The following is a 27,440-nucleotide window of genomic DNA, read 5'->3' on the forward strand; positions in this document are numbered from 1 at the left end:
CCAGCTTCAGTCCGTGAATTCCCAGGATGATTTCACTGACCTGGGGATGATCCTCACCAACTTCTTCACGAGCTGTGCTGCTAACAGAGCAGCAGCCCTGGTGCCCAGCTCTGCTCCTGGCTATCTCTTGCCCTGTCTGCCACCTTCCACGTCCCTGCCGCAAGCCTTCGGTGCCCCAGCCGCTCTGTGCCGGGCGCAGTGGGTCCAGCAGCCACCAGCTGACAGGCTGCGGATCACAACGGGGAGATTACAGGAGCTTTACCTTGAGCGATCCAGACATGATGGAATTTAATCCTGTGTTTGAAATAAAAACTGTTTATTTACCTTCTTCCTCTGAGTCACTGCTGAAACATCTCATCCTCAGCCACCATGTCGGGAGCACGATCACTCATGAAGTGTCCTAAAGTGTCCTTTTGACCTTCCCCCGTGCGAAGGGAAATCCCTCAGACCTCGAGCTTCACTCTGCCCCCAGGATGATCCTGCCTCCCTCTAGCCAGGGCTTTCCGTTGCACTTGAAGATAAATCCAGTGGTTAACATCTTGCTCCTCTTCTTCAAAATGAAGGTCAAAACCCGATCTCAGCAATGCCGAGTACATTTTTCACCAACTCAGAAGGGAGCTGATTTGGCCCGTGGGGGCAACACAATGGTCTCATTTATCCGCTACCCGAATTGAAGAGCTGCCCCAGCAGAGCCTCCTGCTGCAGAGGGATGCACAGGTGTGAGGGATGATGTAAAACACCTTCCCAGGATCTGAGTTCAAAAACCCGATACTTGCAAACAGCAAGATTCACAAAGAATTTACTGGAAACCCCTTGGTGAAGGTTGGTGTTATCTACGATGTGGGACGTTCTTTAAAGGGGGAATTCAGCATTGCTGAGTCTCACCCCAATGGTTGCTTTCAGCAGAAATTTACTGGGTTTGCTTCTCGTTCAACAAAATCCTTAAAAATACAAGGAATCTTACTGACCTGGGAGCTTAATAGCAGCAGAATTAACAGCCGCAGACTTTGGCTGCGTTTTGAGTGGCACAGGGAGCAGTCGGTGCCGCACAGCGGGTGTCCTCAGGTGGACGCAGCCACCTCTCCGTCCCGTCCCTGCAGCAGAGCAGCCGGTCACCTCGTCTAGTCGCTGCCCCACCAGCTGCCACTCTGCTGGGCAAAAGCCACCTGAGGACACCGGCCGCCCCTTGGGCCGGAGGCTCTGGCAGGATTGGGCAGGTGGACCCCGCAGCGGCGTACGGGGCTGGGTGCATCCGTGGCAGCGGCCCTGGGGGCTGCCCTGCTCTGGCTGGGAAAGTTTTAGAAGAAAACATGTTGGCGGTGCATCAACCTGAGAGACTCTCTCCTACATCAGCAAAAGGAAACGTCGATGTATGTTTGGGATCTCAGCTCATGGAGTTGCCATGTGCTTCAGTTACCATGGCCTGCTGAAAAAAGGAAAGGCAATGGCAGCTGGTGCAGGGGTGGCCACGGTCCCACAGAAACCCTGCTGTGCCCTTCACCCCCAGTGTTGTTTTACACACAAAAAGCCGTGGGTCTGAGAACACCACAGCAAATGGGACAAAAGGCATTGCTTTCAACCCCTCTCCTTCCATCCAAGAGGGGTGGGCACACCGAAAGGGAAACCTTACCCCAGGAACAGCTGTGCAAAGCAGGAGGAAGGAGGTCGGTGGCAAAGGGTTGGGTAATTTCTCGAGTCTCACTGTGGAGGGGTGCGGAAACGGAGGGAGACCCCCTGCGTGAGGCCAACATGGTGCGAAGCAGAGCACAGCGCCAACCCAGGAAAAGCCCAGCTCCCCAGCTTTGGCACGTGGTCCGACACATGGGGATGGTCGCAGATGGGACCAAGGAGACAAGCCTACAAGTGGCAATGCACAGGTGGCCTCAAGGACATCCCTGCAGAGACCCCACTGCCTGCGGGGAGCCCTCCTGAGCGGGACGTGTGGCTCAGGGCTCCTTTCTCCATAGGGGGGAAGGAGCAGAGGCCTCAGAGACTTCCCTTCCCTGGAGAACATGATGGACAGCCCAGAACTATGGAGGGAATCCAGAAACTCGGCACTGAAAGGCAGAGAAGGTGCCTGTCTGGTGAGGTGCTGCCCCGCCTGGCAGTGGGTCCATCGCAGAGAGACACATCGCAGCTGCCGGACAGTGGCTGAGACATTCCCGAAAGGGCACCCCAGGGGGGAGCATCCCCGAAGAAGAAGGGCTGAAAGGCTTGCTGACGGTGAGACAAAGGCACCCGCGCCCAGTGGGACAGCGCTGGTGTTAGATGACGCTGGGTGCCTCATCTAAAGGGCGATGTCCTCTCCCACAACCCCACGTTGGAGTCACCTCATACTCGGGGGTTTGGCTGAACCACCGACTGTCCTGGCGCGGGGAGCAGGCTGCAGGGCAGGGTCCGGCTTCAGCTCAATCCCGAAAGCTTTGCAGTGCCTGAGGTGCTGTGAGGAAATACAGTGAGGTTACTGGGCGCTCCCTCTAAGCCACAGGACATACAACACACCGAGGGTGTTACTGGGGTTACCTGGTATCTCGGTGTCATTATTAACGAGCAGCTGCGAGTCAATTATTTCTCTGCTCTTCGGAGGACGAAGCAGCGCCAAGGCCTTGCGCTTGGATGGCAGACAACATAGCGAGCACCTGCGCTGAAAGTAATCCATGAGCAAGTGGGCAACACAGGTGCGATGCGCTGCCTCCCCTGGTGCTGTGGGCACCCCGGGCAGCTGGCGGAGGTGGAGGCACAGGACAGAGCTCAGCCCCCGGGACGGAGCAGGGACGCAGCCAGCAGCACTGCGGGGAAGGTGCTTTCTGGGGCTGATGCTGTACAAACACAGCTCCTGATGCTGCTTTTCAGGTAAAGACAGAACAGGCTGCAGGAGGGGAGAAGCAACACGCACCGCCCGCAGCCCCTGAGCCACCCGCTGCCAGCAGCCAAGTCGGCAGCATGACATGGAATCGCAAAAGATGATAAACCAAGAGGACCAAGTCATGCAATAGGGATCATAAGACTTCCCCCCCCCCCCCCCCGCCCAAAGCCATGTAACTGCTTTGGAGATGTTAAATTCTCCTACTGGAAATTACCAAGGATGGAATCTCACACCTGTGCTGGCCAAGTCTGAGAAAGGCATCTGCAAAGCCAACTCCACCAAGGCGGCTCAGGCTCTTCCTTCACCGCACCAGCAAGTGTTCAGCACTGGGATGCCCGTGCTGAGCTGGGCTGGTCACCGCGCGAGACGCAGCGTCCCCTGCGCTGCTGCTAACGGGCGTCAGCAAGAATGCGGGGAAATGAGAGAAATGGTTTGTGCAACTGAATTACAAATGTAGCTGTGTCACGGGATGCCGCTTTGGGTATCGCCCCAGCTATTGGTGATGCGTTCCACGCCGCCGATAGTTCTTGCACACACCAGTCGTTAAACATGAAGCCAAGGTGGCGTTGGAGACCAGACAGCGCAAGTGGCCGCGCACAGCCCCAAGGGGTGACCCCAGCCCCCCGCCCCCCCAGGGCAGCCTCTCCGTGCCAGGCCTCAGCCCCTCCCCAACACCCTCCTGCCGTCACCACCTCCCCGCCGGGCAGAGCAGCTGCCGGCGCTGGGGCCGGGTGAGAAATGGCAGGAGCAGGAGCAGGCGCAACTCCAGGCCCTTGGCGCAGCGCGCCCGGTCCGCGGCCACCAGGGCAATGGCTGCAGGCGGCTCCCGGCCCTGCAGCACCTCGGAGGCCGCAGCTCGCCCGGCCTCTTGCCGCAGCGTGGCTCTCCGAGGGCGTGCTCGGTGGTGTCCCGTGGGTGCTCAGCGCTAGGGGTGTCCGGGGCAGGTTCCACAGCACAGGGGTGCACCGGGATTGCTCCAGCACCTGAGCGGGTCTGGGAAGGGAAGTTATGTGGCCGATGCTGCAACACTGGCATTTTTCCAAACATCTCCAGCTGGGAATACTTGGGATATTCGTCTGCCCATAAATACTGAAAATTTATCGAACTCTCAAACTCTTTTTGCTTGAACTGATGGATTTACTCTTATTTACCCTGCTCAGAGGGGTTCTGCTTTAAGGCAGCCCCCCCCGGGTAAGCTCTCAGCACCCCCACACCAGAAGGTCGCTGCTCAGCACCAGAGCAGCCCCCAGCCGGTGCCACGCGGGGCACAGCCCGGGGCGCTCCCTGCTGCAACAGGCACAGCCAGCACGAGCCTCCGCCACCAGCCTCCCCTGCCCTCTGCCCAAGGTTTTAATCAAGTCAAAAGTCACACGGGTATTTAAAACCACGTCGCCCACGCTGCCCCTTGCAGCACAATGTGACAGTTCTCACACCAGACACAATTCCCACAAACCGGCCGGGGCAGCCGCCCGGCTGCAGCACTGGCCAGGAGCCCCCAGGAAAGCTCCAAGTCCAGGGAACGAGCATAGGGGGCAGACTGAAAACACAATTGTCTTTTTTTTTTTGGCGTAGGAAAGGAGGTTTTGCCCATCAGGTGGGATCTACTAACTAAGAAAGGGAGAAGAATAACTACGAGGCTGAACTATGCAAGTAGGTTATTCTAATTTGACCAAGTAGAACTCCACCTCACTCTAAACAACTTCTCACTGCCGGGCAGCAACTCACTCTCCATTTTAAACAATGTCTCAGTGCCGGGTGACAACTCACCCTCCGTTTTTAGCAGGCAGGCTGGCTGCAGGAGCTACTACTCACTCACAGAACTCAAAAACCTGGACTGCAACTGTTTTCGCTAAATGGAATTAACGGCTACGTCCAGTAACGGGTAAAGAGCGCTTCAACTCACAGCGCAGCGCTCGGAAGACACGTTCTCAGCCCGTGTCCTGCGCAGTTAATGCTCTTTTGTCAATGTAGCACAAGGCACGTTGATGTATTTTGGTCACTTTATTAAATGAGATATTAAATAGTTTAAGTTTCAACTACTAAACAGCACTTTGAATGGTGAAAACACAGATAGTATATCGTCATACTTGAATGCTTCTTCTCTTTAAAAACACATTTCCAGTCCTAATATATATTACAAAACAGCCTTATAGGAAGAGGGAACACCTTTTCTATAGTACTTAAGATATTTAATACAGAACTGAAAAGCCATCTAATAGAAACAAAGGCAAGTCTTCACAGCTGTATGATTTCAGCAGCCAAAGCTGGTTGATGGACTGAAACATTACTATACAACTGGGACAAAACATATACAATATCACAATACTAAGCAAAAACGCTTTACATCAAAAGGAATAAACAGGTTACAAAATGTGGAGAATTTAGCAGGCAAAACTGTATTACAAGCAACATTTTTATTCGTCATCTTAAGCCATTTTATCTAGTTAAAACATCTAAAACAAATATAAAAATGAGCCTTTTATTATCTTACTGATTTATGTTCTGTCTTTAAATATTTGTTAAAGCTTGATGTTATACTCAAAGCACATTGTTATGCAGCTAAAATGTCAAGTGAGAAACATGTATGCAAAGTGGTCCAAGTTTTATTTCAATGCTTATCTCTGATTTCTTCTTCTGTGTTAGTCTTCTGTTATCCGTAGTTTGTCCAGAATGAAAAAAAATGTGCCTTTAAATGTTGCCTAAAACTTCCACATTTAAGTCTTTGAGTTACTGTAAAACTCCACTGAACATTCCCAGGTTTGGTAGAAAGTATTTTTCTTATTCATGACACGTAGGAATATTGGTGAGAGTTGCCCAGAGTACATTTGCCTTCAAAAGTTTGTCTCAAAGTCTCACATTTTGTTTCTTCTAGTGTGAATACCTCTCTCTTTGCTCCCCCCGGCCCCAAATTACATTTAATTGCAGAGCTGGCAAAGCACTAGAACATACTGAGGTTCTTTTGTGGTTATCTTGTAATAAAAGAGTCCAAGACAGCAACGTGTTAGCTGGTTTTGCAACAGATCAAACAAACTGTTCAGATCACAAACCAAGTTTCAGTCACAAAATGAAATGTCGCGCAAGATTTGCATGTTCATATGCAAAAACCACTTGTCCATTCAGGGCAAGAACTCAAACTCCTGCAAGAAACCTTCCAGAAACCAGAACAATTTTAGTTCGTGTCAGCAAGTCAGAAGAGTCCAGCAGTATCTGGAGCAAAAGCTTCCATCCGATCATTTCTCCAGAGCTCTCCGTAGTCCATACACCATTGCCTCTGATGTTCCTGTCGCTTACTTTTACCCCCAGGTTATAAACTTTTTTCAGGGGGAAGAATCAACCAAACTATATTCAAAGAAAGGCCCTATTTGTATTTAATTAGATCTTTACAAGCACAAAAAGTGTGGATGAAGAGTGCTAATGATATATAATAAACCAGAAATTCACCTCCAGTCTAGATTGAATAAAACCCCAAAACAGAACCAAAAAAAAAGAAAAAAAATAATGAAGCTCTTCATGTACTAAATTAAGTTTTCACACAAATGAAAGGGAACAGGGAGGAGTGCATAACCAAAACTCTTACCGAACAGAGGGAAAGTTATTTCACTGTTCTGGCAGCTCTGGAAGTTGCCACAGCACTTTCTTTGTATCGATTTTAAATGGGCAATGGTTCTGCCATTTTAAAGTTGTTCATATAACAGGGTTTGACCCTGGCCACCATCCCTATTTTAACCCCCAAAATACCAGGAATTTAGTTTTCTTGGCCCGTCTCCCATTGCCGGCAATGGGAAAAGACAGTAGCACCAGCATTAAGGAGTTAAAAGAAATGTGCTTTGTATTGGACTCCGCACAGAGTAAATCAGCGTGAAGGAAAAACGTCGCCAACTCTAAGATCACCATTTGTTATTCCATCACATAAAACTGAAAATAAAAAATGGCAGAAGACTAGGGAAAATCAATCACCTTCCCCAAGTCGCTATTTAAGGCTGTATACAGTTTCTATGTAACTGCACGACTCGAAAATTTCAGAGCAGTAGTATTTAAGAATATTGCACTCAATTCTGTTTCAAAGAGCATTTTCAGTTCCTGTTTCATTCAGCGTAGGTGATATAGTATGAGTCCAGACCTCAGTCAAAAGGAAACTAGACTACTCCTGTTATAATATTCACACTAATATAAAGAAATGGGTAAGCAGAAAACTATTCCATAATTTGAGGAATCAACTCTAATCAAGAACTCAGCTGTTTACAAGTGACATATGGTATACTGAAGCATACAGACCTGCAGTCCTTCCTAAGCTTCTCAAATCTGTTGACAGCTTCGCAGCTACTAAAAGCAAGCATAGGAGTTTAGACAGGAAACCTGTGGAGATGCTACTGTTACGGGAGGACTTGTTTTCACTGAAAACAACTTGTTATCTCCTGTACTCAACATATGTAAGAAGATTCTAGGCAACATCACTGACAACAGGGAAAACATTATGTCCTATTTAAACAAAGCTGAAACACTAATATGGAACATGGCATTTAAGGGGACCAACCAAACTTTTTTTTTTTTTTTTTTTACAGTTGAGTTCTGTTAAGCCATTGATTCCTAAAAAAATAAAAGTTCTTTCTCTGATTTTAACAATCCTTTAGGCTTTTAGTGCAAAATCACATTGATTTCCCTTGGGAAGGCCCTGGACTTTTGCCTCTCATTGGGGGTGGTGCTCGTTGTAACGGTGGTGGCTGCATACCACCAGACACAGACTGATACATTCCTCTCATATCTACCTGTTGGTAGTTGGAAGGATTCATGATTAAATTTGGTGGCTTTGGCATCATGAGATGACTCATTGCTGCTTGCTGGTAAGACATCTGCTGCTGTTGTTGCTGATTGTACTGCTGCTGTAGTCTTCTGTTCATAAGTATCCTCTGAACACAACTGATTAACTGTGAAGGGAAAGTAAAGCTGTTGTAAGAGCGTGACCCGCGTATCAAGTTCAGAGTTAAAATCAATTTGTTAGGGATAGCATGGCTGAAGGAAAAGAGCACCATTGTTATCACCATCACTAATGTGCTGGTATTCACAAGCTGATTACTGTAGAAACCATTTAGTAACACCATTTAGGGCTAAGTTCTCTTAATGACTTGCCTACTGTATCGCATGCAGCGTTTACATAAGTTGCTACAGCAATACTACGAATGATTCCCAGGTATAAGTTACAACGCTATGTATCAGGTACCATTTACCTTCCCTTGGAAAGCCCTGCATGAGGACTGTCATTAAATGTTTGTTTGCCTTAGAGAAGGCTCTTCCCATTGACATCATCTGGGCAACTTTTGGATTTTGCGAAGTAATTCTAAGCTAAAAACCCATTACCGACGCTTTCTAAGATGAGTGCTCCCTAAGTTCCTTCCTGAGCTCTGGGAATCAGGTTTCTCTCGAAGGCCTCACGACCTTCAAGCAAACTGCTTCTACAGAAAAATCCGGTATTCTTCTTTTTTTAAATGAACTTCTGAAGGAGTCTCCTTCGATGAGGCTGAGCAACGCAACCCAACACGCTGCAGAGGTCACCACCTCCGGATGTGACACCACGTACACCACTGCGCAGTGCCAGCAACCCCCAACCCACTGCAGCACACGTTCTGTCAGCACCACCCCTGTACCCACACACATACTCCAGCTCCTGAACACACACAGGCACGTCCATGCTCAGCATCCCAGTTCAAACATGGACAGTTGATCAAATAAACAGTAGCTATTTTACCATCTGTTGCTTGGTAAGGACGTCGTTATAGATGGCTTCTCGGCGCTTGACATCAAGCTCCTGGCTCGCCTGTCTGCTCAGTGCCAGGGCCTGCACTTGGCTCTCTGTGAGCGTCGCATTTTCTTTCCACTGAAAAGAAAAAACAAAACCAAAACCTTCTTGGCACTAGTCATTTTAACAAAAGCGTAATGGTAACAGAGGTGCACCTAGAGTTAAACACACAGCCCAGTTTCTCAAAATGCAAAATTATACTTCACCAGAATCGGAACTATGAGTTACTAGTTCTTCTAACTGCTCGTTAAGGTGATATACCTCTAGATTATTGGGAGCAAGTGAGAAATGTGGCAGACCACGACAGACAGGTAAGGATAAGATACAGGAAATACGTTCTCATCTCTGTATAATTATTGTTATTTGTAGAAAAACTGGCATTTTCTAATTACAGATCTAAACTGCCAGTCCTCCAAGGTCCATAATATCTAGACACCATTAAGGGTAACTACAAGTGGCAGGAATAAACGTCAAACTGGAAATTATATTAGTTAATAAAGCAGTTAATTAGCTGAATGACCATACGTAACAGTAATTTCTTTGCCTGATACGTTTAACATTTTCCCATCTCCTGATCTAAACCTAGTCACCCATTTCACTCACTATGGTTGAAATAATGTCTTCAAGGGGCTGAATTCTTGCTGCATTTACACTATTGGTTGCTTCCACAACTTTCTCTCTTCCTTGATTAATGAGGTCCTGAGAAAACACCAAAAAAATAAATGTAAAGAACAGATACAAAGAACACGTTTCTTTGCCAACCTTCTGTAAGTTTTCTTCATCTTTGCCTTGCGTACCTAGACCTTAATTACTCTTCTCTCTCTATTTGCACAAGTCAATGAGCCTAAGCTTTCACGCAACTGGATTTCAGCATACATTGACTGAACAGCAGGTATAAATCTGCCAATCTGTACAACGGACAGTATTTAAAACCCCTATTTTTGTAGCCAAAGGTTTTCAGATCATCACAGGAGTGCTACATTCCTACCTAGGCAAATTTTCTGCGATACTGACTTTGATGATGTCACGGTTTCAATTCATTCTGTGTGCTCAAAATATTATCTATTAGGCTACATTATCTATTTTAGCCTAGCACTAGCATTTATTGTGCATTATTCCTCAGGCACACTCAGCACAGGGCCCCCTGGCCTGCACACTTTACTGGAGGTGTTACATTCTTTAGCGCAGACTCCTCACCAGACACCGGCAGGTACCGTAAGACAACTGTGCGTCAGCTCCTGCAGTTTACAGCTGGCATCTCGTGAGGAAGAAACGCCCTCAGCAACTTCAGCCGAGGTGGCAAACCAGGACCCGAGGTAACTGAGGAACACAGCACGCGTTCCTCTCTCCCATTCCTTCTTGGACAGGAGGCAGAAAGCTAGGTATGGTAATTAATTTCTGCAAAGAATGCGCTTCACCCTCCAGGATCCCGAGCTACTACACAGGAATGGGTTTATATGCGTACAAGGCAGATGTCAATATAGCTACACACACCAAAAAATACCCTATTAGAAACAGGATACAATTACATATCAAGATATTTAAGAACAACACTACCCATTATTTGTGACGTAAAAAACCACACGCTTACGGCACACAGACATGTTACAATACCTGCGACTCCTACTCACCTCCAGCTGTTGGTTACTCATTGCTGACAGAGCACCCACATTGAAAGGAATATATGGTGTTTGAGAGTTGAAATTTGTGGGAAGCATATTGGTCCCAGCTGGCATGTTGAAACGCATAGTCAAGCCCTTAAAAACACAAAATGCGCTTGTATTTTAGTAACTCTGATAATTCATGGTCTTCTATAATAGCCCATGAAATACCAGAGGCAGACAACCAGCCCTTGGAGGAGGCTACAAGCCCCATACGCTGTGCGAACCCCTCTCAGTGAAACAAAGGCCCTTTCCAGACCTCAATTCAGAAGGACATTCTAATCACAGAGGAACAAAAATTCTAGTCTTGAGTAATACAGGAATTTAGCTTAAAATTGTTGCACATACTAAGAAAAATGAATGACCAAGACTTACTAGTGTATCTTAGGTTGTTTAAGATGCATTTTTTTTTTAGCATTTCAAGCCCACTACTGAACATTGAGTCTGACCTGACTGTAATCAGATTTTGGAGAGGTGAAATGCGTAGTTTATTAGCAGGAATATAAAGCTCATCTCCCATACAGATTTCTCACAGGACAATTTTCAGGGTGTAGTGTACTCTATCTTCCAGTTTCTTTTCCCAATACTCCATACTTCGCTTGTCATTTGTTCACTCAAGATGGTCAGTGGCCATTTATACGTTCACTTTTTGTGCTTTCAGCTTACTGATCAGATCTTCGTCCTCCCCGGAATTTTCTGCTATTAGTCTCCAGTTACAAGTTATCATACTCCTTTTACAATAAAAATATTCCAAACCTGTACCCAATTTACAATTTTCTTCATTCCACCACCTGCTTAAATATCAAATAAACAAGACACAGGGAATAAGGGGGGGCGGGGGGGAAGCAAGCTCTCAGGTCCTTTCCAGCAGATGTTTATATGGGGGATCATGGCAAAAGATTCTGAAATCCAATGTATACCTTTAATGGAGCTAGAGATTTCCCTCCAATGGTAAAAGAGAAGTATTACAGAGGACACCAGTTGAGTTTTAATATGTAATAGAAAAAAATGTGTGTGTAAAGGGGAAAATAATTTTTAAATGGAAGTAAAAAAGAAAAGACACACAAAAGACCAGCACTGAAAGAGCGAACAAGACATGGTATCTCCATTTGTCCTATGTCAAAATTTACATATCAATTTCTTGGCCAATAAAAAAACCGATTTCCCCAAAACAAACTTAAAAAGGTGAGTGGCACCTAAATCTGGAAAGGTTTTTTTCGTATGTGTAAACCTGATCAGCTAGCTTTACCTTCTTTTCTGCTTCATACTCTGCCCATGCTGCCTTCCTTTCCTCTTCAGTGAGCTCCTCTTCCTCCTTATGGTCCAAGAGTGAATCATGTTCATGATACCCAACTATATACTCTTTATGGATTTGCAGCAATTCTGCCAGAATTGTATCCTGTTCAAATGAAGAGACAGTAAAATGAGAAGTCACTCTAGAGCTCTACTGTATTTCTTCCTTGTGCATGCCTAACTTACTGCTTTGACCCAATTTCACAAATCGCAGCTCAGAGCTCCTCACAGCAAAAGAAAATTAAAAAAAAATAATGTAAAAGCACAATTTTCCTCAGAGGGAGGGTAATGGATTAACAATCTGTTACAGAGATGACAGTCCAATCACTTAATGAACCACAGGAATGCACTCAGATTCCACAATAATAAATGCAGTTTAAGAACCCAAAAAGAATGGAATGTGCTCAATGAGTTTTCCTTTGCTCAGGCTGGATACCTGAGAGGACCTATCAATAATCTGCACTTATAATACACAAAGAGCACCTCTACTGGATATAAACCACTAAGCAGTACTTTAGTCCATCAACTGTCCATCAGCATTCAACAGGAGAGGCTGCTTTCTTCAAACTGCTAAGATACAACGTCAAGATAAACAGTCCTGCACCCACCTGGAGTCCAGAAGGTGAAATCACTGCTACAAACCACACTGCATCAGCAGGCTGCAATTCAGACCTCTATATTCCACAATACCCCTAATACTTAATTGCTTTTGAAGGTGAACCAAAGTATTTACAATGTGCTTTATAACGGCAAATGATTGCGAAGGTTCTGTTCACGGGCACGCTAACATTTTATATACATAGATCTGTATTTTTTTTACATATATACACACATACATAAAAGAAAGCTCCAATGTAGCTCAGCGTTCAGTCCAAGATTTCTAATACAAAAAATTATACAGAAATCCTATTAGTGTTTTTTGAAATGCAGATTTACCAGCACATTGAACATTTACTAGATAAAGGAAAACCAAACTAGCTGCTAAGCAAAACATGAAGTTGCTACTGCCCTTTGTCTGGACTACAGATGCCACATCATGATAAATCATTATCTCCATTCAAAAGTGAAATAAAAAGAGAAAAATCAATGTGAAAAGCTGGCATTTCAAGGCAGGTAGCGATGGTTTTGCAGTCCTCATTCTTACTGAGTCAACACTCCAGCCTCCACGTTTTGCAAAGATGACGCCTCTGTGTTAACATAAAGGTGATGCTGCAAAGGATGAAGGAAAACATGCTCTGTAAGACTATTAAGAACTGCTCGTGCTGTGTGGCAGGAGTCCCCTTTAGGGGTAACTATTGAACGTGGGGTTTTATGAATGCACTGGCATCAGTAATGAGCTTGCCAGATTAAGAAAGCTCCAATATACCTCAGCATTCAACCTAACATTCATAATACATTATCCCACTGAACTTTTGGACCACTCCTGAAATGACTGACCGCGAATACACTGAATATACATTTTGCAGCAGGATTATGTAAGTACCTGCAGACCCATTCCACACCATGCCCTGACCCTGCCAGGCACTTGTACAGGCAGGGGTGACACTGTCCTACCCTGATGTTTTACGATCCAGACAGAACAATAACTGGCAAGAACGGCTCGGATCCACGAACAGATTTTTGCACCACCACTGGCAACCCTGTGGAAGTCCTGATGGGTGGTTTTGTCACAACAGCTGCAGAAAGTTGTTTGTTCCTCTGTGTGTTTAGAACTCAACTATGTTAACCAATTATATAAACTAGTCTTTGATTCATCCTTGGGCTATCTGGTCTCTCTAAATTCGAATCGAGGCTTTCTTCCCCAGCTCCTCAACCAAATCCTCAATGCACTATCTGCATGGCTAATGGGCACAAGGAAGAAATAATGGCAGTTTTGGGGCGATGGGCGAGAAAGCTGAGAGAGAAGAGGGATGCAGTAACAGGTATGACACAAACATCTAGAGGAAGTGGGTGAAGAAGAGGATACTACAGAAGTAAGCTAATGCAATTAAAGTGCTCTCAGCATACCGTAGCTGTATATCAGTGTGTGGAGGGTTCCGGGACATGCATATGCATCAATTTCCATGGTAACACTATTATTGAAAAACAATACTGGAATATAATCCACACTCACTCTGCCAGCAGAGTCTTCAAAATGTGGCTTAAATTACATCCAACTGTGTATTTGCTTTCCTTGTCTAAACTTCATTTTGTGTTAACTTTAATGATGGAGCTTGAAAACTGGGATATGGAAGGCACTGCCATTTAGTTTAATTTTACAATTAAAAGAATATTCATCTTACACAAAAAAAAATTATCAGAATAAGTATTCCTTTTCGTTGATTAGCTTGTTGATAGAAAAATGATTATCTATTGGTTTATAAGCTTTAAGGTAAGTCCTGGTGATGAATGAAGAAAATTAAGACACTGAAAAAAGGTTTTGAATTTTAAAAAAGGTTTGTCTTTTTAAAATCCTGATGGAAATTAAATGCTATGGAGAGATAAATGTATTGGAAAGGAAACCTTCCATGAAGGAATGTAAGCTACATTGTAAGTTACAAACAAGTTTTCCTCAACCAATTGAACATTTAAAACCAAGGTTAAAAATAAAAATAAATTTAAATAAGCAGCAAATTCTTCCAATTTTGAGATCAACAGCCTTCCCAAATTCACAAAATTGACCCCTAGTACGGAACTACAGTAAAACACATGCCCTGGCTATGTCCTGAGGTAGTATAAAATAATTATATACCGTATCCAACTGAATCTGAACTATTATTTTAATCTGCTTTTCCAATCTGCATGACATGACCTCAACTGAGCCAAGTTTTTATTTCACATAGAGAATGTGACTGTGACTCTAAGCCAGTGAACACGCCGATCTGGGGGAGAGTAAGCCAGGAACAGAGGGTGCGACAGTGCCAGCTCCGAGGGACGCGCAGAGCCCCCCCGTTCTGCCTTTGCCCAGCTCCCACCGCACACGTACCGCTCCGACAGGCGTACGCACTGGCCAAGGCGAGCACCGCGCTTACCGCTTAACTTACTAGCGGTACTTGTGGCTAATAAACGTTTTCTCTTTACCTACGTATCGGCCAAGTCTACCCAGTACACAACCCTCCGGGAGCCGACCGTTCAGAGTCTGGGAGAGCCTGTTTTAAAAAAAAAGAAAAATCCCAAAACAACAGCCCAGTCATAAACCACAATGATTTCAAAAAAGGACTCCAGGTCCGCTGTTCAATTCACAGCAAAGTAAAACGTAAAACCCAAAATACAATCACAATACATCACGCAGAGTTTTCTCACTTTACACCAGCTCTTCTTTTGAATTGCTACTCCTCTATGGAAATAGTAACAAAACCTGCTTACGCCTTTACTCTGTGTTAGATAATGAGTCATCACATTTGCATATAGCTCGTGGACTATATACAGTAATTATTTCTATACTTAAATACAGCAAATTTGACTGATTACTCAGCCTTAAGACATCTGTCACACCTTTTTTTTGGACCAAATTCCTGAAGTAGTCCTTTTCGACTCGACAAGGGTAGCGGATGAATGAAATCAAGCAGTGGAAGTTAAAACTAGTAATTCATGTGAACAACATTCATAATACAAATATTCTGTTAAACCCGAGTATTTACAATGTTCAAGACACAGAAGCCCTTTCAGAGGGGTAAGGGCAGACGGCACTACGAAGGGACGGCTGTCTGCGACGGGCATTTTCCCCCCGAGAACCACAGGCACTGGCTCCTCAGCACTTCTCGGCAGCCTGAAGGTCTCGTTCTAAACTGCTGCTAAAATTAAAACTTGACACGCAACTTTGATAAGCTTCCAGGAAAACTACGTACGGCACATTTGCTGTGTGACTTCTTATATAAAATAGCAACATTCAACATCTTCCCAAGGAAACTGGTCTTTGATTGAAACTTGGATTATTGCAGAAACAAAATTCTCAAGGCTATCTTTTAAAAAGCAAGTGGCACTTGTTTCTTCACTCACAGAATGGCTTTACTTCTCACTTTTAAAACAATATAGAATGAATTCTCCTAACCCATTAAAAGCAAAAGAATTTAAAACCTTTTTTTTCTTAGATCAAAGAAGTTGTAGCTCTTAGTTTTAATACACTTTCCAAAGAACGCTCAACTCTGAAACTATCCTACTCAACACAGGCGACTCCTGGCTCCGTACCCACTAATGCCTTGAACCTTCAAAGTCCGGCAGCTCTCAGCCTTAGCAGACATCCAGCAGGAAACCTATTATCCGTCCAGGTTCTTCCACATTCATGCTCAGATAGATGGTTGGAGAAAAGACGGAAAATATTTCACCTAATTCCTATTCAGAATTCCCTCTCGAACAGACGCTTGGAAGGGGTCAATTCGACCACGCGTATTTTCCAACGTCTTTCTACCCACGATCCCAGGCACCCGGTACCTGCAGAGCCTCGCTGTGTCTCCAGGTGACACGAAGTCTATTTACCTGTTTCTACTGTGCATTTCACAGCCAGGCTAAGGATTACAGAGGTAATCCCTCACCGTCCCATCCACACAACAAGGAAATGACACGGCGGTAACACCGTCCAACAGACTATGCTTTGAAGATGCAGAAGAGGCCTGAAGACACAGAGAGACAATTATACACAAAACCTGTAAAAGGCAGAACTAAAGCCTTCCGCTAGCCTCAACGCCTATTTGGCTTTGCCGGTGATTCTGAAGAGCCAGCTCAGCCTTCACAGCTCGGTGACGGAAGAGTAACACGATGACGTGTTGGGGGCCCTTGTGTCCCGCTGAGGGCTGCAGAGGTCGGGCAGGGGGTACCAGACCTTCCACCAACAAACCAGCCCAGCATCATTCAACGTGATCTTCAAGGACATTTTCATCTCCAAATGCCGCATAATTAATCGGCGTTACATTAAATAGTTTTCATAAGCATATCAGTAGTCTTTTTAACCAATGTTTTAGGAAAAATGCTGCGTTGTTAAATTCATTCAACTGTTAAGTAGTTTTAGAATTATAAAGCTAAATCACGCATCACTGCTCCAATCACACAGAAACAAGGAATATTAACTTTCTGAATGAATAACCTTGCACAATTTAGAGCATAACAACCACTATGGGATTTCCTACAGCTGATACTCGCGTGTGATTGCTTATGTAGGATTTTAGAGAACTGGCCAGATCAAAAAAAAGACAAAATAGGAAATAAAAGTTAAAACTCACAGTACTACAAATAAGGCATGAGCCACAATTCAATTAAATGGATGACAGGAATCTAGGAAGGAGTCACTGCAACTACCGGAACAGCTCAGTTAGGTGCAAAGCAAGAACCTTGTAGTGGATAAAATGAAAAGGAAATGTCCCAACCAGCTGAGCTTCCCAGGGAAGATAAATGGAGCCAAAAATCATTTTTGAGAAGCGGGATCACCAAAGTAGTGAGCATAAGTACCAAATGAAAAAGAGTTCTCCTGTACAAATTCCTTTGTGACAGTTCGCTCGCTGCCTCAGCGCCAAGCGCCGTTCGCCCAGACACGGTGGGTCGATGCCGAACGAGCAGAGACGCCCCCCTACGCGTAACTACTCGCTTGGTGCTCTTCCTTGGCTGAACCACCTTGGCTCGTTCACGGGAACTGGTCACTCAGGCACACTGGATGGCCCCACAGGACAGATGCACTCCTGCCCAAAGCCCAGATCGCAAGCACTACTTTACACGATGACAACTAGTCATTTTTATTAACATTTCTAGAAATACTACCCCACCCCCCCAACACGCTGAGGAAGTTTTCACCACAACCACACCAATGGCCCATGAAACCAGCAGCCACCCCACGTGGCCAGCCCAGGGCGAGCACTGGGAGCCATGGACCGCCGCCACACGGACTGCCGCTCCCCAACCCAGCGCTGCGAGCTGAGGGAACGCCGCAGCCAGCATGATTCCTCCCGGTACCGAGATTAATTTGGGGGACAGAGAAAGGGAAAAAGTGGTCGGAGGTTAGTGGCTACCATCCCATGTTCTGCGAGGCTATCCGGAACGCAAAGCCCTCCTTTCAGCAAATAAATCCAGGGATGGCTAAAATAAGATAAATCTACCTCACGATTTACAGTCTTTTTAACAAACAAATAATAATAATAAAAAAAAAAAGGATTACAAAGTTGCACACAGTATGTACCAAGAGGCACATCTTCAAAAGGACAAAATTCCATTCAGTATCGCTTCCTAAAACCATGAGAAAAACCAGAGCACTGCAGTACACAGATTTGCTCTAGTTACAGCCAGGGACTTGGTTAAAAGCTTGTATTCAGAAAATAAATACAATTTATTATATTATAGTGATCTACAGATAGTCTAGAATGGAAAACATACCGCTTTTCCTTGGAAATTACTAGATTTACAAACTGGGAAACCTGACAGTGATGGTTGGAAGGGAATTAATATGGAGCTATTTAAAACTCCATGATAAAGTAAGTTTCGAGTTTGAACTTCCTCTTTTGCATGATACTTTATTCATTAACAGATTTATTATTGTAAAAGAAAACAAAGTAACTTTCAAAATGTAATTGTTGCATTGGATTGATCAACGCTTTGAGTAAACATACTGAATTGTTTCACAGGGTTTTGACCTATTTTAATTTTCTTAAAAATAAGCAGCAGCAAATGGTGATGCATTAGCTATGAGTTTGTGGAAGCATACACATATATATATACGCTATATAATGACTAAGAACATAAAAAGATAAAATCAATACTATTAATTACAACCTAAAGGAAAATGTTTTAGGAGGTAAAAAAAAAAATACGCCAAAATGTACAACACAGTAAAAAAGTAAATAAAATTTTCAGTTATCTACAATTTACTGCTTACAGTGAGAAACACTGTAATAAAATGAGCTTAGATACAGTCATTAAAGTTTGGTTCAAGGGTTTTAAAATGCATGTGTAACAGCAACTAACACTTACAGGGCTAACACTTCTTAAATCCCCCTGGCAGCTGCACCGACACTGTAGGTGGTCTAATAGACTGTTTCAGAGACTGGCTTAACTATTAAGAATGCCAGTGCGATGCCTGACCACAATTTATTATATTATAGTGGTCTACAGATAGTCTAGAATGGAAAACATACCATTTTTCCTTGGAAATTACTAGATTTACAAACTGGGAAACCTCCCTGCCCACACCCAGACACTGTACAATGACCTAAACACAGCAGTAACTCAAAAATTTAACTCGTTACCTACCTGTGAGTCATACATTTACCTGTTACGGTTTACTAGCTATTCACCTGGTAAGACGCAAAGATAATTGCACAACAGCTTAATGACAAATTAGTCTTTAGCAGACCACGTACACAAAGAATATAAAATACCTTACAAAACCTTAGCCCAATCTTAAATACAAACTGACTTGGAAAAAAAGAAATAACTGAACCAGTTTTCTTTCCCCTGAAGGCTCCTCCTGTCTGACCGTAAATGTTACGGGTTTTATTTTTAAATTCCGTTAGTAAATTTTCAGGTCCCTACTATTACTACGTAGAGCAGTGACAAAGAACCACTACTACACACAACACATCCCCTACAAATACACTTAGGCAGGCTTCAGTGAAAAAAAAAACATTGAGGTCTTAAATGTTCATTTAGCACCAAGTTGGGAAAAGGTCTGACATGGCTACTCCGTACTGGCTCAGAGTACAGAGTATCAGCATTTTCACTAAGTTGTGTAAATGCTTGTCAACAAAAATGTCTCTACTAGTACTGGCAACACTAAAAATAGATAATAAAATCTTAGCTTGTCCGATTTTCCTCACCTGAATGGTAAATTAGTACAACTTTTCCACTATTTCTACTGTTTCTCCATTAATGGTCCCTGCAAGAATTCTTATACAAGGAACTAAAACCCAAAAAGGCTTGGCAGTGGAGAGCATGGATGAATTTGGCTCTTACGAAGGCTCACCTAGGTAGATAAAAACCAGACCCTGAAGTACAGCGTCACCTCACAGATTTGTTATCACAAATCGAGGTAATGCTAAGGTTATCACCAGCAGCTGCTCAGCTGCTGATCTGAATCTTGGCTTCCACAGTTTCCTGCAGTAAAACTTCTATTCACTCAAATTGTGTGAAAAAGTATTTCTGTTTATTCAGATCTAAAACTTCTGTCTTTTAACTTAAGATCTTTTTCTTATTCTGTCGACTACATTAAAGGGAAAGCTGTTATCAGCTCATTACACAATCCGTTATTTTAATGACGTATTTTATTGTTGTTACCTGCTATTCACCTCCATCTGAAGTGAGAAAATACTGCTCTAAAGTGAAAACACAGCACTCTTCTCCTTCCAAGATCACATACCCTATGTTCTTAAACAGATGTACGTTATTTTTATAGCATGTAATTCCTAGTGATGTGCATCAACTTACTTTTGGCAACATTGGTGTATCTCTCTTCTTTTTCTTTTCTGAATTAGGATCATCCAGCAAATCTGGCTCGAAAGTGTACAGCTCTGTAAGTTCATTCATAGTAAAATGACGTTCAACTTGCTGTTGGTCGACAACCCGGAAAGACAAGGACTGCTTCGTTACCTGACGATCATAGATCTTATCTTCCATTGTTCCCTAGGAAACAAGACACTCACTGTCATACACATACTGGACCATCTTGTTATACAAGGAAATAAATTAATACATGTAAAAGAGCTAGAATAACAACATAACAGTGCTCTATTTCCCTTGTTTCTTTGACCCCCCATCTACAAAGTCACCTGAAAACACTTTGTTTCCTAAGAAAAAAAACAAACCCAAGCCTCCTGGAAGCAAACACAAAGTAGTATGAATTGTGTGTGTGGCAGATGTCATCTAGCTATTGACTAGAGTAAGAAATGTATTATTTCAGTAGGGTTTCGAAGAGATCAGTTTCTACTTCAATTCCCCAAAGTGAGATTATGACCAAAAAAAAAATGGCAATTTCCACAGCAGGTACTTTATTTTGCTGCTTTGAGGAGCCTGGAAAAAGGAAAACAGATACCCTATCACTGGGGTGGAGAGGAGAGGGAAAGGGAAGCAGTGAAGGCTAATTCATCGCAGCTGTGTAAGAAAAAATTAGACCCTTGATGAAAAAAGGAAAATTACTTAAAAAAAAAAAGATGATGACTATGAGAAGTATGAGAACAGCACAGCCTGTTCTGAACATCGTAATTTAAAAAGGATATCAACAGTTCAAAAGTGCACATAGAAAACGACAAAAATAGACCAAACCCTGCAGAAAAAAACCATGTCTGACAGTACCATGTTACAAAAAGTCATCTATTTAAGTTGGCAAGTAAATAGTGACTTGATCAAGAGTTAATCAGTTACTGGGAAAAGGTCTTCAGAATACTCTGTAACACCTGAAAGGACTAGATGAAGTAAGATACTTCCTAACAGAAATAATGGAATAAAGCATAATCAGTGACCATCAGAATTATTACACATCTTTAATATCTGTAGGTTGTGATACAAGTTTTCAAATCATGACTAGATGCCTTTTTATAAAAAATTCTCCAGCTGCCTGTATTTTCATTCCAGTTGGACTGTCAGGGGCCCACAGAGCAGGGGTCTGTAGAAGACAGCTACACCAAGCAAGCCTACTGCATAACAACCACCATGCTTATGCAGTCTACTCAATTACAAATTTTTAGTGGTGTGCAAATTAAAAAAAGCTGAGAACATTGTTCAGAGTCTGGATACATGAATCATTGCTAGAGTTCCAGAATTCACGTTACACAAAGTGCCAAACAAGGTAGGCTTAACAGCAAATTTCAGTTGTTATTTATTTTAACAATCCTTCCTTCAAGAGCTTTTTCAGTGGCCCAACACTGCTATCAGATGAGGGCTGGAAGATGACGGGATCAGTGTGGACCACAACAGACTCCACCACAAGGCCAAGCAGTTACAGTCCAAACAGCTGCAGTCCACAAATTTGATTGCAGGACCAGAGCATTCACAAAAATAACAGACAGAAACCTACCTGAGCCAAAAACCTGTACACAAACACAGGTTTGTTTTGCCCAAAGCGGTAAACCCTGAAAATACTCTGGATGTCATACGATGGGTTCCAAGAAGCATCAAAGATGATTACTCTATTAGCAGCCACGAGATTAATTCCAAGGGAACCTGCTTTAGTGGATATAATAAACAAGCGGCCTCTGGAACAGAGAAAAGTTGCAAAATTTTAGTATTTTGGAAAACAACTATTGTTCCCATGTTGCTGTGTTACTATGGAGTTGTTCTACACTGAAATAACTCAAAAACGTCATTAAAATATTGTATTAAGCATAAAACAGATGCAGGTTTCACAAGGACAACACTTGTAGCAAAACACACACTCCCAGAAATACAGATCAGGGCCTTCTGCAAACCAACTGTTAACAAAAACTGGCGGGTAAGAAAAAATTTTTGGGTTTGCATTTTCAAACTCTAATAAAATTAGTTATATCAAATTAAACCATAATTTTAAACAGGCATATTCCATGCTATTGAAACTGTTTCCTGGTTAGCAAACTTCCAGGATAACTCCAGAATGACACTGTCTCTTTGATGTATCTGCTTACTTTTTTGAATACCATCTCACTCAGGTTCAACTTAAAATGAGCTCTTCACAGATACTCTTCAATAGTTTATTCTGTCAGGTATTAACACCAAATTAGTTTACTTTGTTCCATTTAATTATTTTTTTTCCTGTACATTACAAATGACTGCAACTATGTATTTTATTTTTTGAACAAATCTAGGAAGGTGAAGCTCCTTAACTTCATCAAACTTGTACAGGTTTGTATCTACCTACCTAGCCAAATCAGTCCAAATCAAGCCTTGGAAGTCCCATCCCATATGAACACTGGATGGCTGGGAGACAATTCTGGATAGCTGGGAGGGCTCTGAGCTTCTGCCTGGACAAGTGACTGCTGTCTCCTGGCCAGACCCCACAGGGCTCTGACATTCCTAGGTCCTTAAATCTTTTTAAGTAATTGTAATAAAAAGACTCTTTTCCGATCCAAATTGCTTTCAAGCTAAACAAGAGTGAAAACTGCAAGCAAGCACTGAACAAGTATGGATCAGTGCAAATGGAAGTAATCTCAGGAAACCAGAAACTGATTGTTGTAGCACATTTTCTGTGCAAGTTCTGCACCTGACAATACTGTGGTATTTATTTGCCTAGCCTTAAGAGGTCATTAAGCTAATACAAGTCACAAAAAAACAACAAACAGGGAACAACAGAAAGAGAAGGGGGAAAATTAGGCATATATATATTAGAACAGATCTCACCTCACATTAGTTTCATCATTAAATTCTTCAGCCCATTTCTTTCTTGACTGAGCTGTGGTTGAACCATCTAAGCGATAGTAATCAATGTTTCTGAACCACTTTCCTTCACCTGGAAATGTAAGTGTCAAATTATTAAAATGCTGATTGCGTAAGCAACCAGACTGATAATACTGGATATACACAACTCTCTAAAGAGCAAAAGAACTAATACAGAACATAAAATCTACTATTCTCTAACATCTGAAAACACAGGAGAAGACTATAGGCTATTCAAGATAGAGAATGGTTTTGGAGGATACAGGTGCTTGCCACAGGCATGCCTTGAAAATGACGTAGTGAAGCTTGCAGAACAAAATATGAAGTATGTAACATGACAGAAAACAGCAGCAATTGCATTTGTGACAACAATGATCATCCACAAGCCTGCAATAGCTCCTACAAACTCTAAACAGATTTTGTCCAAAATGATTAAAAAAAAGAGTAAGTGTTGTCAATATAATTTTACCTTGCAAAAAGTATCCAGCACCTAATCCCTATCCACTTCTTCTTAAGATTTTACTATTTTTTACATAAAGACATTAAACAAAACTCTGCAAAGCAGTTTAATACAGATGGGAATTAAAGATACAAATCTGTAACTAAATTACATTCCAAGGTTAAATTGAAATTGGAAAAGACCTGAGCTTTTCTGGGGTTGTTCCTCTTATTTTTCACTATTTCTTGTTGTACATACACACTTTAGACATATGCCCTAACTCGGAGCCAAAGTTAATTTTAAAAAGTAACTACATCTAATCGTTAGGCATCACAGTACTTAACTGTATCTTTCTAATTGACGTAGTTTCATGTTACACAATTGGTGTACATCAGTCTCTCCCATACGAATTGCATTCATAAGTAAATGCTCAAAAAGAGATTTCAGAAGTCATGGTCTAATAATTTTGGAACTGAAATTCAGAAAAATTGCTTTGTATTACCCTTGAGTTATGGCTACTTCTTGCCAGATTTGGGGGAGGGGGGGGGAATAATTACAGCTGATAGAAGATAATTCTTCTCTCGCCAATTCACAAGCAACCTTTCATTTTCTTTGGCCATCAAAGTGTATGTACACAAAATGAGCCCCACTGTCCCATCAATTACAAAGAAAACAGCATTTTTAGGAGACGGCATTGCTTAGTACAATCAATTATGAGAAACAGATTGTTATGTCAGGAAGGTCTCTATATGGTGAATCTTGCTATGCTATATAATCTCATCACTTACCAAAAGAACTAGCGTAAATAAAAAACAAACACCACCCCTTAAAACATCATCTCAGACTGAAGACACAAACTCCGTAAAACACAGACAGCTCGTAACACCTGAAGATGACAAATGTTCAGAAGCTAAGGAAGCAACAGCCAGAAACAATAAATCTGTGAGAGAGATACTGGAGATCTTCATCTAACTACGGTGTTGGCACCACTAAGCCACATTTCTCTTACGCAACTGGTCAACATATTTACACTGAGAAATAAAAGATATTTGAAAGGAATGGCAGATTCAGAAGTAATCCTTCAATCAACACATACTGGGAATTGAAACTTCACATAAAGATGAACCGCATCACCAGGAGCTCCAGGAGGATCTCACAGAGTAAACAGAAGAAACGTCCTACGCAAAGGACATGTCTGGCTAGCGAGAAACTCCTCGCCATTTCAGCATCGCTAGGATAATAATTAATTCACTACTTTGCTCCCTTATGAAATCCATAAAATAATCTGCTGCAGCGCGTATGAGCCCAGATTCACATTCTGCATGTTCTACACACTGTTTTAAAGTAGTCTAATTTTCTTTCATTATCTTTCTCCCAGCGGGAAGGGGATCAGAATTTGCCATGCATCAGCATTTAACATTGCTTTTCTACAGAGTTTAACAAAATGCCTTCTCTCCTTTCAGATGATGAACACTTAATCTGCTTAGGCTATATTAAGCACAGATGATACAGAATGAAATCAGAAGCAAGAGTCCGAGACCACCTGCAGAGGAGACCAATAATCCTGCCAACTTCAGGAAAGTACAGAGCACACAACACTTCTAACGCAAACAACTATTTCAAATCCGTTCACTTTGGACTGGATAGAGACTTGTAAAAAGAGTTAGCAGCTTTGTAACTGTTCAAGCTGACACTCACCTTTATAAATAGGAGGCTTCTCTTTGTCAGTTTTCTCCCTGTTGGCCAGCTCCAGAAAATCTTCTATCAAATCCAGAGATATTAGGGACTGGCTAAACACTAGGCTGAAAACAGAAATGGGAACACAAAATTCACCTCTGTGGTTATTTTAATCACTCCATTGCTTTATTTTACTTCCCTCCTCATTCTGGTAGTACCTTTGAAACAGCCCTTCTAGGCCAGAGGAAGACTCTTGTGGAGTGAATGCATGTATGGGAAAACTCACTGATAAAAATCAAAGTAGCATGGACATTTGCTGATAAGAACTGAGCTACAGCATTATGAAGACTGAATGAAGAACACTGTCAGACTAACATATTTATACGGTCATTAACAATACTTCTAGAACCAACTTACACTTTGTCTCCAAGCTCCTCTGCCATTCGAAGAATTTCAAAGAGAAGCACCATTTTCCCAGAATGTTCTAACACTTCAGCATCTGCATCAGTGACAAAATCTTTGTACCAATCTGGTGCTGGGCTACCAGGATTGGAAGAGGATGCAGCTTGGCCTATAAAAAAGAAAGTAAAAAAAAATGTTTAAAACAAAGGCAGTGGTCTCCATTTAAACGCTCTGAAATGTCTGAACTACAGAATTCTTTCCTCATTATTAGGCTTAACTGGTATGAAAAGAGTTAAATAGACAAAGAACAAATAGTGTTTGTTCTATTAGCAGTTACCAATAGCAGAAGTTATCAGTAAGTCACAAATCCCCTTTCTGTGCTGCAGGATATTTGGACAAATAGTTCCACCATCTCCATCGCTACCCCGAGAGTATTTATTGACAGGTCTGTTTCCAAGTATGCGTCTTTGAAAACTCACGCATAAATGTTACAGCCACTGAAAAGAAGCTTTCCATAAAGAGAATTACTGTGGATCTCAAACATCTGAAATTGCTGGAAAAAGAGAGTGGTCTTTTGGGTTACCTAGTTTATCTAGCAAGGTAAACTCTCTGGAAGAAAGTTTCCAATTACTATTGTACAGGTGTTTAAGACGAAACTTGTAAACCATCTCCTCTTACTTCTGTTAGGCTCAGATTTAGGATTTTTTTCCCCTAAGCTAATTTAGAAGACAACATTAGCATATAGGAAAAACACCCCACTCCCCTCCAGCTTTTACATTAATTCGCAACAGAGGGATAAAACAAATTCTACCATCACATTCTGCCTTCTAAAAAGTTCTTTAAGGAAGTTTCTTGTCTGCCTATCTGCTAACACATTATTACACTAATAAAACCGGTAAAATACATACATGGGAAGAATCCTATTTTTAACATGTTACTATCTTACGAATTATTTTGATAATTTTATTTAACCCCTTAAAAATACAGAAGTACTAGAACAAATATCAAAATTCAGTTATGTATTAAAATAACCATGCATCTAGCAAAACAAGTCTGTTGGGGTCTGTGTCACCCACTCAAGTGTCAGATGCAGACCATGCTCATCTTTAATGATGCTCCCATTATGTTTATTCTGAATTCACCCAGAAGAAAGCATGGATTAAGCATTATAATCAGAACCAGAAAGGCTGCCAAGAACCATGAATTATTTTGATTAATATCACTTAATTTCTTTTATGATATTGCCATGACCTTCAACTTAACCTCCTTTGCATTACAGTGATAAAAAGTAATGAATTTACAATTTTTCTTTTTTCACATAAAAACTTTGATCTACCCAAATATTTACTTACATAGTAGCAGAATTCTATCTTATGAACAATTCAAAACATCTATGTTTCAGACTATGCACCACAGATCAATCCTGACACGCCAGTAATTTTCATGTGCAAGATGGGATCTCCACAGAACTCATATCTGAGCCTTCATACAAGCTTTTAAAGAATGTATTTTTCAATACAAAGAAGGTAACCAAGTAAGAGACCTGGATGTGCTGTGGGAAAACCCTACACACAGCACTTAGCTATTTTCACCTTCACCCCTAAACTTCGCAGAAGGGCCTCCGACAGCTGCAGTCAGAGTCTGCCCACAAACCTCAGCTGGTGCAGCATCAAATGTTTGTTTAGAAATTCTGTACCTACATTAAATTAAACAAGGCTGCATGAAAGAGGTAAACATTTAAGCAACCCAGACAGAAACCCATCCTGCCTATAATGCAAGTAATTACCTTAATACATTTAATCTGTATGTGTATTTAACACACACACTCACACTCTTCCCCTTACCTGTTTACAATGTTTTGTCATTGGGATGGGGACCAAAAAAAATAATTCTCACCTTAACAGTTCCCCAAAAAATCATTTATTTAGGGAAAGTGATCAGACAGAATAAATGATGTAATCAGAAAACCAGCTCTATGATACTAGAGACAAGACAAAAGCTAGATTATTA

The 27,440-nt window shown here is 42.3% G+C and overlaps 1 protein-coding gene and 1 long non-coding RNA gene across 5 annotated transcripts in view; both read right to left on the bottom strand.

The window, feature by feature from the left end:
* Positions 1-4,852: 4,852 nt before the first annotated feature.
* ATRX (ATRX chromatin remodeler) overlaps positions 4,853-27,440 on the bottom strand; it is an 86,488-nt gene continuing 63,900 nt past the window's right edge. For all 4 annotated transcript variants that reach the window (XM_055727799.1, XM_055727798.1, XM_055727800.1 and 1 more), the window contains 10 exons: positions 25,446-25,599; positions 25,050-25,153; positions 22,877-22,985; positions 21,582-21,759; positions 19,997-20,191; positions 11,571-11,720; positions 10,292-10,417; positions 9,264-9,359; positions 8,610-8,738; positions 4,853-7,791 (listed from right to left, as the gene is read on the bottom strand). In XM_055727799.1, the coding sequence (XP_055583774.1) occupies positions 7,513-7,791; positions 8,610-8,738; positions 9,264-9,359; positions 10,292-10,417; positions 11,571-11,720; positions 19,997-20,191; positions 21,582-21,759; positions 22,877-22,985; positions 25,050-25,153; positions 25,446-25,599 (1,520 nt within the window). In that variant the 3' untranslated portion in view covers positions 4,853-7,512. The remainder of the gene's footprint in view (positions 7,792-8,609; positions 8,739-9,263; positions 9,360-10,291; positions 10,418-11,570; positions 11,721-19,996; positions 20,192-21,581; positions 21,760-22,876; positions 22,986-25,049; positions 25,154-25,445; positions 25,600-27,440) is intronic.
* Positions 14,754-19,990, bottom strand: LOC129737447 (uncharacterized). The gene is made up of 2 exons (XR_008735313.1): positions 17,036-19,990; positions 14,754-16,581 (listed from the first exon to the last, which is right to left on the bottom strand). It is a non-coding gene; the product is annotated as an uncharacterized LOC129737447 (long non-coding RNA).

This window comes from Falco cherrug, chromosome 15, assembly GCF_023634085.1.
Source record: "Falco cherrug isolate bFalChe1 chromosome 15, bFalChe1.pri, whole genome shotgun sequence".
NCBI lineage: Eukaryota > Metazoa > Chordata > Aves > Falconiformes > Falconidae > Falco > Falco cherrug.